Below are 12655 nucleotides of genomic sequence, written 5' to 3'. Positions count from 1 at the left end.
CACGGAAGGAGAGTTGTATGGCGCTGTATTAGGGTTGAGATTTCCCCTTTAAGTCAGGGGTGTCAAACTTATTCCATGGAGGCCTGAGTGTCTGCAGGATTTTATTTTTTTTCCTTTCAATTAAGACCTAGACAACCAGGTGAGGGGAGGTTCCTACTAATTAGTGACCTTAATTCATCAATCAAGTACAACGGAGGAGTGAACCCTCAGACTCTCGGCCATCCACGGAATGAGTTTGGCACATGCTTTAAGTCATCAGATGCAATTTCACAGAACATATGTGCATTTATTCTTTACAATAGATAAATGAAGGGTCCAGTCTTTGCTCATGTTCTCCACAGAAGAGGGTGGCAGCAGACATATGATGCAAATACCACTGAGGTTTACGAATTGAATGAGAATGACATTGATTATGTTAATAAACAGACAGGAATGCAACAACGATTAAACAGAGACTCAATGCATGTATTCTGCACATTGAGAGATTAATAGTTGTATGAATTCAGTAAGAGCTAGTTCTGTAACATGACACAATATGACCTATCCATTATCTACGGTGAACATTGTGTTCTGTACAATTACATAAGGGAATATTGCAAACTGGAAAATGAACACACATACAGTTTATGGGTCTTTAATAATTAGGCCATCACTGACCATCTGCAATTGATCTGTGCTAATACCTATTTCATAAACAGTGCTGCCCTCGGCATAATGCATATTAGGGGTCACACACATGGGTGGTACCACAAAGGGGACAATAGCATAAAGGCTCTGTCACAGATCCCTCCGGAACTTTCATTACGCACACCTGTCCCCTTTACCACTGATTAGTACTTCTATAAGTGTGTCCTTCGGTTTTCATTGGGCTGTCGATTATTGTTACAATGTCCGTTGGTGCGTGTGTGTACCTGTGCTGTGTGTTTTGGGCTTTCGTGCCCTTGTGGATTGCGCAGATGATTACAGGTCTCGTCCTGTGTGTTATTCATTGTGCGCGTGTGTTATTTATTCAAGATACACCTCACTCTTTTGTTTGGGTTTCAACACTGTGCCTTTGTTACATGTTTGTTTGGACTTCGTCCCCGTGCCTTTGCACGGCATGCCATAATTTGGTCTTAATAAAACAAACTATTACGCAACCCTGCGTTGGTCTCCCGAATCTCTTCATACCAACGTGATAGGCTCTCTCTACCCGGGGCCGAAGTCAAATCCATAATATCTTTTGACTAGGGGTGGACAACAGGATGAAGGAGTATGCTTTTTGTTGTCAATTTAAAAAGGGGACATAATGGTAGCTAATGTTATTGGAAATCATAATGAGTAATATAAAGGGTCAGTCATGCATGCAGACATTTCCATCCCAGTAGTAATGGTGAACAAAAAGCTCTCTAATCCCTCAAGGTCATCAGGGATGTTATTGGACTGGCCACTCACTGTCCTAGTTGGACAAAGTAGTTGTCTTAGCAAATCAAATGTGATTAGTTTAAAGGTTATGCAACAGTATATAACCAACCTACTGTACTTGATTGTGATGTTTTCATGTTCACCCAATGTTCACAAAAGGGAGCATACCACATTCATCATAACATTACGTCTGTTTTTTTACATATGGTTCTGAAACACAAAACCTATTGGACTATATACTGTATCTTTCCCAGTCATCCATGAAGTGGCTTCCTCACCTCGGTGCACGTTATGCTATTCACACAGTATGCTGCTGCTATGCCATGGAGAAGCTAAAAGCCTCCAGATTCAAAACATTTGATATACGCAGTGAGTTCTGACTTCATCTTTTCAACTGATAGAGTGACATTTAATGGAGTACCAGGTTGGTTTTCTGCATGACTGACAAGGTAGCCGTGCAATCAGTGAGTTCACTCCAACACGGATCACTGTGAAGCCAATCCTCAGAGAACAGCACATGAACATAGATAGCCTAGCAATAAATATAGATCTGGAAGCAAAGCAGAAGCTGTAGATGTTTATATGCCATTTGATGACAGTTTAGTTCCTAGATCCAGCTCTCCGATCTCGTAAAGCGGACCTCAGCAGAGAGACACCCGATTGGGTTTAAAGATTTGTCCAAAGAGATATGGAGAAATCCGGGTCCAGTAATATACTTCAGCTGAACAAACCCACCCGGATCGATCACTAAACATTCAACCAGGCAAAGCACAGCCATGTTCACTCAAAGATAAACCATCTTTCATCCAGGTAAGGGGCAGGCATGGATACTTTGGTACACTCTGCCTTTAAAGGGGCCTCACACAGATGGCACTTCCACATGCAACAGGAATCATAAACAATGCACTCCACACTGGGCAGTCACCTCCCCCTCTTACTCACATACTGTAAAGCATGCCTCAATCTTTTTGAATTATGTTGAATAAAGATGTGTGAAAACACTAACAGTCCTTCCATCTGTCTGTATGTACACAACTCCATGTACTATACTCCACTATGGCTGGGAATTGTCGGTACCCTCACAATACAATATTATAACAATACTTTAGGTGCCGATACAATGTGTATTACGTTTGTTACAATTCTATATGTATTGCAATTCGATACTGCGATTTGATGTTTCAAACATATTGCTCACTATACTGTATGTCTGCTGCAGAGAGACGCGAGAGCATGAGAAAAGGAGTTTTAATTGTTTAGGGAAATAAGTGCTGAAAACATGCTGGCTCACTATTTAAAAAGATGGAGAACAAGCCATATAATTAAAAATACCTGAGTTGTGGCGTAGGTACAGCTGACTAGACCTAGCCAACGCTCCCTACAGTAAAAAAAGTATATATCGATATAACATCGCAATATGAAACTGTATTGATCCCCCCCCATCTCCATACTGCACTGTGATTTTAATTAGGTCGGATTTAAACGAGGCCCTCCATCTTCCTCTGAAGCAGAGCAGGGATGTGTGGGAGGAGTGACATCACTCAGAGGTAGCCTCCTTTTCATAGCTTGCCCACGTTTTTGTGAACATGTGCTGGCTCACTCCCACTCTCTTAAGTGTACGATTTCTGAGAGAACATGGAGGGACAGCAAATGGATTTGGCATGGCCTATTTCAACATGTCTAATGCTCAAATAACCTTCAAAGACTTCAAAGTACTGGGCTAGTGGTTTTAGGTACAAAATGCAGCCTGACTGCTGACCATGGCCTCTGCATTCCATTATGGAAGATAAAGAATTGCACAGAAAAGTGCATTCTACAGAGAATAGCCTTACTAAGTACAGAGAAAAGACAATTAGCCTAATGGATGAAAACAAATAGTCTCTTCTTAGGGTACTAAAATAGGCAAGTTATATAGAGGACAAATATGAGGTGAGGCAGACTGACAGATAATCCTACACTCATCCTCCCACACACACAAATGTGCACACACACCATGTTGGCAAACCTTGAGCAGGAGTAGGGTTGGGCGGTGTCCTGATTTTCATATCGTCATACCGTCCTCCTCCCATCCAGGGAATTATGCTATTAGTACACAAGGGGTTGCTTAAAATGCAAAAGAAACTCTATTGGACATCTATTACCAGAATGATAACAAAATGAACACAAACGAATAGCGAATTTCAACAGAGGCTGCTAACTAAATATGCTACCGAGCGCAAACAGAAATAAACTAATTGCAAAGACAAGCAATCCAGCTCATAAAGCTATACAAGTAATGTAAACTCGTACATCGCCTTGGTCCGTACAATTGCCCTTATTTTAGCACCCCAAAAACGTAATACTTCCAGATCAACTGTAATGGCAATACCATTGTAAAGCACAATTTCTCCCCTTTCCAACAGAACCAATTACATGACCTAAACGCTGCCCGTTTCTGCATAATTCAAGCAGGCAATGAGCCCTGTCGGGTCTTTTTAAAAATGGCTAGTGGGGAAGCGAAACTAATGCGTGATAGTGAGAAGGAGAGATGTCCTGTGGGAAAATTGCTTTTTTTCACTTGATCTGTCCAACTTATCACCTTATTGCCTCTAAAATGTAAATAAAACACTATAAGGAGTTTAAATAATGTGTCATTACATACCTATTTGAAGGTTTGTGTCGAATTTGAATCGGATTTTTAGGGCGGTGCTAAAGTGATCTTAGAAGTAAACAGCGGCTTTGAGAATGATGATCGCATGCAATGATGACACAAAAAAATGACTAGGTATCCCCCCTTACCCCCGTCACTGTCCATTTATTGTTTTTAAAGGATGAGAGAAGTGCTACACCTGAGGGAAAGAGATTGTAAGACAGAAACCGTTGCTTTATGGGTGCTGTACGTTACGACATGACACGTCTAGATGTAACGGAGGGTCTGTTTTTTTCCAACTTTTCTCCAATACTATAGAGCCATTACCATGTCGATCAACACTTGAATAGAAACCTAGTTCACACTCCCAATTTTGAAGTCAACACAGTCGCTACAGTCCCATTAGTTGTCTTTGTAGCCTCGTTTGAATGTTGCGGTTGCACACATTTGTACGGAATGGGGTGAGCAATTACGGGAAGAATGTACGTAAATAAATCTAGATATCATGAGTAGCAGCTGTACAGAACTCATCCAAAGCAGTTTGACTTCTCAAACACGGCAGAGAGCTAACACTATATGATAACCCGTCTCCTTATTAATTCAGCCACTTACTTCGCTAACTAGCAAGTTAAACCAAATACACAGCTGGACTCACCAGCTCCAGCTTTCTCCCGTTGTGCTATATATAAACAAACACATGACTGGTTCAACTATTCTGGGGAACTACCATGAGCTTCATAATGTAAAATAATGTGAATGGTGAAATAAAGAAAGCATCTGCTTTGTTCCCTAACGTATTGCACAAGTTGACTGCAAGTATTATCTTAATAAGCTACAAATATTAAAATGTATTGAAAAACCACCCCGTGGCCATTTCCAAATATCCTGGTGTATATGGCATACCGCCCAAGCCTTAGCAGGAGAAATGAAAGGAAATATAAAATATACCATTTCTGAGACTGTGCGAAAAGGGTGTTACTGATAGCACTGTGATAGGAAGGTCTTTATCTTAAAAGAGAAGCACAAATTGAACACGAACAGCATTCCCATGACAGCAAAAGTACAAAACCGTGTCTTTGCCACTTCCTCTATAGAGAACTTGATGAATTCAATGGATACATACCAATATATGGATATATCATGCATCCACCTGTTGTATGGTGAATGTGAACATTTACGACTGGTCAAAGAACAAGAATGCTTTAGTCTTATGTGAGATAATACAAATGTGCCTCTCAAAGAGAATAATTTCATCCTCATTGTCCATGCAGCAAAACAACACAGCCTAATCCATTTCAAACACACTTTGCTTCTAGAGAAATGAAAATGTTCATAAGGATTAGCTCTTTCAAACATGCTCCAGATGCCAGAGCATTCATACCTCATTAACAGTAAAGCCTAAGAAGAAGAAACCTTGGTCACACAGAACACTCCAAACAGAGTATGGCATTACCATGCCACTGGATGATATCCCCCATGCTACATACTAGCCTGCCATTTTCAGGGGGAAATTATGTACTGCCAACAAAGTAAACCTAGGCCTACAGCCTGTCAATTATCTATGGAGGCCATTATTTCTCAAACATAATAACATGTCATCCATGGGGATTTAGTGCAATATTAATATATATATAATATATTAATAATAATATATGCCATCTATTTTGTGAAGAGCACCAGTTCCTCCTGCAGCAAAGCACCCCCACAACATGATGCCACCACCCCTGTGCTTTACGGTTGGGATGGTATTCTTTGGCTTGCAAGCATCCCCCTTTTTTCTCCAAACATAACGATGGTCATTTCTCCAAAAAGTATGATGGACATTTCTCCAAAAAGTACGATCTTTGTCCCCATGTGCAGTTGCAAACCGTAGTCTGGCTCTTTTATGGCGGATTTGGAGCAGTGGCTTCTTCGTGGTACCTTCAAGCATTCGGAAATTGCTCCTAAGGATGAACCAGTGGTGTGGAGGTCCACATTTTTTTCTGAGGTCTTGGCTGATTTCTTTAGATTTTCCCATGATGTCAAGCAAAGAGGCACTGAGTTTGAAGGTAGGCCTTGAAATACATCCACAGGTACTCCTCCAATTGACTCAAATGATGTCAATTAGCCTACCAGAAGCTTCTAAAGCCATGACATCATTTTCTGGAATTTCCCAAGCTGTTTAAATCCCCAATCAGCTTAGTGTATGTAAACTTCTGACCCATTGGAATTGTGAAATGTTTCTGTAAACAATTGTTGGAAAAATGACTTGTGTCATGCACAAAGTAAATGTCCTAACTGCCTTGCCAAAACTATAGTTTATTAACAATAAATTTGTGGAGTGGTTGAAAAACAAGTTTTAATGACTCCAACCTAGGTGTATGTAAACTTCCAACTTCAACTGTATACTCTTGGATTCAAATGATGTGGAAAAGTAGCCTATATTTGAGGTAGGCTACATAATTTGACAATCACAATACACATACCTGTCAAAATGCATGATCATTATGTTACACAATACCTGACAGAATTGTTGGCTTTTAGAAGTCTGAACTTGTGTGCAGCGAGACAAATGTAGACTGCTGTCAAATGTACAATTCATTCGAGGTATATTCAAGGAAATCCAGAAGTAGCCTAAAACAAATATGCCAAAGGGAGACAAAAAAAAATGCTTCTCACAATTTCTTAAGTCTACTCTGAAATTGTATTGGTGCATGTGCTGTAATAACTTCTGCATTTCAAGACTGCCGATTCTTTTCAACGAGCCTACACGGCCCACTCCCAAGCAAAGTGAGTCTGTTGGAGCTGTCCAGTAATAGGGGGTGCTGAATGATTCCTACACGCATAACAGTAGCAGCCATGAGATGCGGTTCTCTGCGGCAGCGCTCAACAAAAATCATGCTATGAAAATAAAATAATGGATTCCAACACTCTGATAAAGCTGGCACATAAAATAACTTTTGTAATTATTTCAATCTATCAAATGACAGAGTTCTCGTCTCTGTAAAAGAACAACCAGCAGCCCCTCTAGTGGCCTTCTGGAGAGAGTGGAGGCAGCAAGCACAAGAATGAGTTGACCTACAAAGTCAAGACAAACTGACTGGTGTTTTTTGTGCTTGTTTTTAAGTGTGCTTATTTATAACCAGGCGGCATAGTTAGGATAATATCGTTGGAATTATAAATGTGTTTGGAACAGGTTTTTTCTGGCCCTTATGCCCACACATGGGGTCTACATCCTACACACTAGGCAAATCATCACTTCTCAGGTTATGGAAATTGTGTGGATTCAGTTCAAAGCAGAGAGGTTGTCATGGCACCCTCATCCTTGGCAAATCTCAACAAAGAATCAATAATGAATTGGGGTTTTGTTCTACCAAAATAGTCTCTTCAGCTTGAGATGTAACAGCTGGGATCCAAAATCTCTTGGTGTATTGGGTATTGATGATCTTGTTTCTACTACTACTATTGTTAATTTTTCTTTTCAAATCATTTAGAGGTGAATACAAATGGGTGCAAATACAAATTGACTGTGCTATAAGAGCCCTACATGACTTAACATTTCACCCGAGAGAGCTAGGAGCAGTGGGGGAGATTGTTCTTTAACAGAACTAATGGCATTTCTAAAAGAAAAGCCTTCTAGAGGAAAAAGTATGTCATCAGTGTCAATGCTCTATTTTTACGAACACATTACTTTTAGAGTCCAAAAATACTTTCCATTGGGAATATAAGAGGGGAAACCTTCTGCCAAGAACATTTCACTTTACTGGGTGGAATATCCTTTTAATGTTTTCAATATGAGATACATTCATCAGAATAAGCTCTCTACTGAGTTAGTGACATGTCTAGAAAATAGGACCATCAAATCAGAACAAAATCTAACGGGCTGATAACATAAACTTGCCAGGGTGGCAACCAAATCTAACTAACAATGATTATTTAGGATTAGCCTAGTTTAAAGTGTTCGGACTAAAATGGTCAATTGTGTCATGATCAAGAAGCCTTATAATAAACACTGACATGGCCACAATTGGAGAGTGGATCTAAAAATATAATCTCTGTCTCTTGGTTGATTAATTTCAGTAAACAAAGCATCTTTTCAGAAGTTTGCAAATGCTATAAATTATTTTGAGTCCGTGACAGAATGCAAAGCAGTTAAAAAGAGTAAAACTGCCTATTCTAAGTTGTGTCAGCTTACATTTTGTATGTAGGGTCGTTCCAGTTGACTTCAATTGTTTTTTGACCACACCCCTTTTGAGTTAACAAAACTTTCTGTACATGTATGCCCATGGTAGAAGTGGTCAGAAAGTATATTTTTGGGCCTGAATGCCAAAACATTCAGGAGATAAAGGTGCTCAAAGTTGACCCATTTTGCATACCCCACCATACCATGAGACATCCATGTCTTCATCCCTGGAAAATATTAATGGTTGAGTTTGATATTGATTAAAAGCTTATAATCAGGGTTGTGAAAATATTTTCTAATTTAATTTTAAAAAGTATTTTTTTAACCTTTAACACCAATCATCATAAAATGGTTAAACTTCCATTTTTTCTGCATATGTTGTAGTTTAGATGCTAATTCACATAATCTGAAGTGTTTGTGTTGTGCCCACAATCGTTGAGACACAGCATAATCTCGAATACTGAGTACAGTAGGTGTCATTTCAATCAGAGAAATATAATTCATGCAATGGATATATCCCTTCAGACCACTGCAATCTAGCTGGTACACCATTGACATCTACATTTTTACTTCCAATTGCTCCCACAAAAATAACTGCCGGTCCACCCACCATGAAATGTCACCATAGAATGTCTGTTCTATTATCCATATTTCTATTATTTCAATAGGTTTCCTATAGTAGATTGACAGTATAATTTAAAACAACTGATATTCCCCATTTAAGTCAACAATCTGTGATGACAAAAAAAATACATTGTTATTCAAAAACATTTTTTTTTCAAGAAATGATAAAGTAGTTTGTGAACTTTTCAATTATATTAAAATCAACAGTTTATATTTTCCAGTGATGAAGACCTGGATGTCTCATGGTATGGTGATGTATGAAAAATGGGTCAACTTTGAGCACATCCATCTCATGAATGTTTGGCCATTCAGGTCCAAAATGTCACTTTCTGACCACTTCTACCATGGGCAAATATGTAAGAAAAGTTTAATTTAAATCAAATAGGGTGAGGTTAAAAAGTGTTTGAAATCAAATGGAATGACCGAGCATATCAAATTATATTGCTTCTTGTGGTAGGTTTTATTCCAAACCTTTGATTTCTTTAAGCTGAATCAAGTCCTGCATGCAGGCTCTTATAAAGGAATAGCAATATTGCTGTTTGGGGGTTATTTGCGGGCCAATGCACCAACAGGTCTATTTTTGAAATGACATTGAAATCAGTTCTTATTGATACCGCATTCTACTTGTGGCTGAAGGGCTTTGCAGGGTTAATGTATTCCACGGAGATAACGGTAACGACAACGTGAAAGGGATGTATAGGTAGCCTATTAAATGTTACAGACTCAGCAGAATCACAGTTTTGCATTGCTAAATATATCACGTAAGGATGTGCGGCAGAAGTAAAACAAATAAATTACAGGGAGAGTAGGTCTACGCTAAGTTGTGACTCACATGGATTCAACATGTGATGGCCACTACTGTGGGCACAAAGACTTACATTGAGGTGATGTTCTTGAACACATCTTCGATACTGTTATTTCCATTGTTCCCAGTATCTTGCAGTGCAAGCAGGGGAAAGAATTTCCCATTGTCAGACTTATTGCAATAGATCTCAGTTGGAGAACAGCTGCAGGTTGGCGGGCAGTCCAGCATATTGCTCAAGTAGTCCTGAAAGATGGTCAAAAGAAACAATACCCTCCACCAGCAAATTCGTGGTGGAATAAAAAATGAATCCATGACTCAACGTTTATTAGGACAATATCCTTGATGTTTTTGAACCTCCAAATCGGAGACCGTCTGAATATGCAATTATGTGGTGTGTGCGCGCGGGCGAGTGAATGTATGGAGGTATGTCAAATTGATGCGAATGAGCTAATGTCCATCTATTTCACAGATGAGGAAGAAGAAGGAGAAAAAAATACTCCGTCAAAGTGGGAATGGTTCAAAAAGCAGTACTCCAAGCTTGTCCTCTCTAGAATGCATAGTATATGTTACCCTGTATTCATGCTGCCGTTAGCCGCTTAGTTCCAGGTTGTACTAGCACCGCTCCAAGACTCGGAGGGATAGCGCGTTGAAGAAAGTGACGAGAGAGAGAGAAAGCGAGGTCCATGCTCAAAGCATTAAGTCCCACCTACAGGGCAGAATGGAAACTGACACACCTGCAACTCAGGATGCAGCTCAAATCAGATCATAACAGCAATTGCACACAGAGTGTGGGCTATACTATAGCACAATAACAACAGGCTACACATTTATGATGATTTATCATTAGGCCTATGGTTGGATGTTCATTTACACATCGGGCGTCCAGGCCACATTGTATCATTTTTAGAGGGCTACGCCTAGACAATCAAGAATGGCAACAAAACATCTAAAAGGCAGCCAGTATGATGAAGATTAAATTGAGTTAAATATTCACAAAAATATTTCTCATTCATGAATATCTCATTTACGACTGCATATACAGTGCATTTTGAAAGCTTTCAGACCCTTTGACTTTTCCACATTTTGTTACTTTACAGCCGTATTCTAAAATGGTTTAAATATTGTTTCCCCCTCATTAATCTACACACACACACACAATACCCCATCATGAAAAAGCAAAAACAGGTTCAAAAATGTGAGCAAATTTATTTAAAAAAAACGGAATTGTGATATTTACATAGTATTCAGACACTTTACTCAGTACTTTGTTGAAACACCTTTGGCAGCGATTACAGCCGAGACTTCTTGGGTACGATGCTACATGCTTGGCACACCTGTATTTGGTGCGTTTCTCCCATTCTTCACTGCAGATCCTCTCAAACTCTGTCAGGTTGGATGGAGAGAGTCTCCTCACAGATATTTTTAGGTCTCTTCAGAGATTTTCGATCGGGGTTCAGGTCCAGGATCTGGCTGGGCCACTCAAGGACGTTTCTACCCTCTCCACAGAGGAACTCAGTTCTGCCGGGTGGCCAGCTCTAGAAAGGGTCTTGGTGGTTCCAAACTTCTTCCATTTATGAATGATGGAGGCCACTGAGTTTTTGGGGACCTTCTTTTATTTCACCTTTATTTAACCAGGTAGGCCATTTGAGAACAAGTTCTCACTTACAACTGCGACCTGGCCAAGATAAAGCAAAGCAGTGTGACAAAAACAACTACACAGAGTTACACATGAGAGAAACAAAAGTACAGTCAATAACACAATAGAAAAAGCTGTATACAATGTGTGCAAACCTTCAATGCTGCAGACATTTTTTGGTACCCTTCCCTAGATCTGTGCCTCAACACATTCCTGTCTTGGAGCTCTACGGACAATTCATTCGAACTCATGGCTTCGTTTTTGCTCTGACATGCACTGTCAACTGTGGGACCTTATATAAACAGGTGTGTGCCTTTCCAAATAATCATATCCAATCATTTGAATTTACCACAGGTGGACTCCAATCAAGTTGTAGAAACATCTCAAGGATGATCAATGGAAACAGGATGCACCTGAGCTCAATTTCAAGTGCGTTTCATAGCAAAGGGTCTGAATACTTATGTAAATAAGGTCAAAAAATTCTAAAAACCTGTTTTCACTTTGCCATATGGTGGTATTGTGTGTAGATTGATGAGGGGGAGGCAAAGTATTTCATCCGTTTTAGAATAAGGCTGTAATCTAACAAAATGTGTAAAAAGTCAAGGGGTCTTTCTGAATCCACTGTATTAATTAGATACTGACTGTCAGCACTTAGTGGCCAACAGCAACACCCCAAAAGAAAGGCTTCAGATGTGCCAGGTGAACCTGCAACCACAACACTTCAATTACATTTGACATACAATCATCTCTAAGCATTATAGGGATATGGCTCTGAATATATACAGCAACACATCCCCCATAAGCATCATGTTTCTTCTATGAATTTTATATCCTTGTATTGCTACTGCTGTATCATCAAATTAATTATCTAGGTGAGTATAAGAAATGGCTAATATATGAGTGTTATGATATTAGTAAGTTATTGATTTCATTAACCTTATTTCTAAGACTACATATATTAATATGGGCTATTTTCAGCCCTTTCCTTATCAGAGATAGACATAATGTGGAAAAGAGCAAACAAAGCAAGATAAAAAAATATACACCACCGTTCAAATGTTTGGGGTCACTTAGAAATGACCTTGTTTTTGAAAGAAAAGCACATTTTTTGTCCATTAAAATAAAATACAGTGTCGACATTGTTAATGTTGTAAATGACTATTGCAGCTGGAAACAGGTGATTTTTAATGGAATATCGACATAGGTGTACAGAGGCCCATTATGAGCAACCATCACTCCTGTGTTCCAATGGCACGCCTTTTAAAAGGCTAATTGATCATCAGAAAACCCTTTTGCAATTATGTTAGCACAGCTGAAATCTGATTAAAGTTCTGATTAAACAAGCAATAAAACTGGCTTTCTTTAGACTAGTTGAGTATCTGGAGCATTAGCATT

General features: G+C 39.3%; 1 protein-coding gene across 2 annotated transcripts in view; it reads right to left on the bottom strand.

Moving 5' to 3' along the window:
* Window positions 1-10251, bottom strand: part of LOC135524526 (NT-3 growth factor receptor-like) — a 317036-nt gene extending 306785 nt beyond the window's left edge. For both annotated transcript variants that reach the window (XM_064952127.1, XM_064952128.1), the window contains exon 1: window positions 9698-10251. In XM_064952127.1, coding sequence (XP_064808199.1) covers window positions 9698-9936 — 239 coding nt within the window. In that variant the 5' untranslated portion in view covers window positions 9937-10251. The remainder of the gene's footprint in view (window positions 1-9697) is intronic.
* Between the last annotated feature and the right edge of the window lie 2404 nt (window positions 10252-12655).

The sequence above is a fragment of the Oncorhynchus masou genome, chromosome 31 (genome assembly GCF_036934945.1).
Source record: "Oncorhynchus masou masou isolate Uvic2021 chromosome 31, UVic_Omas_1.1, whole genome shotgun sequence".
NCBI lineage: Eukaryota > Metazoa > Chordata > Actinopteri > Salmoniformes > Salmonidae > Oncorhynchus > Oncorhynchus masou.
This window is presented reverse-complemented; position numbering and strand designations above follow the sequence as displayed.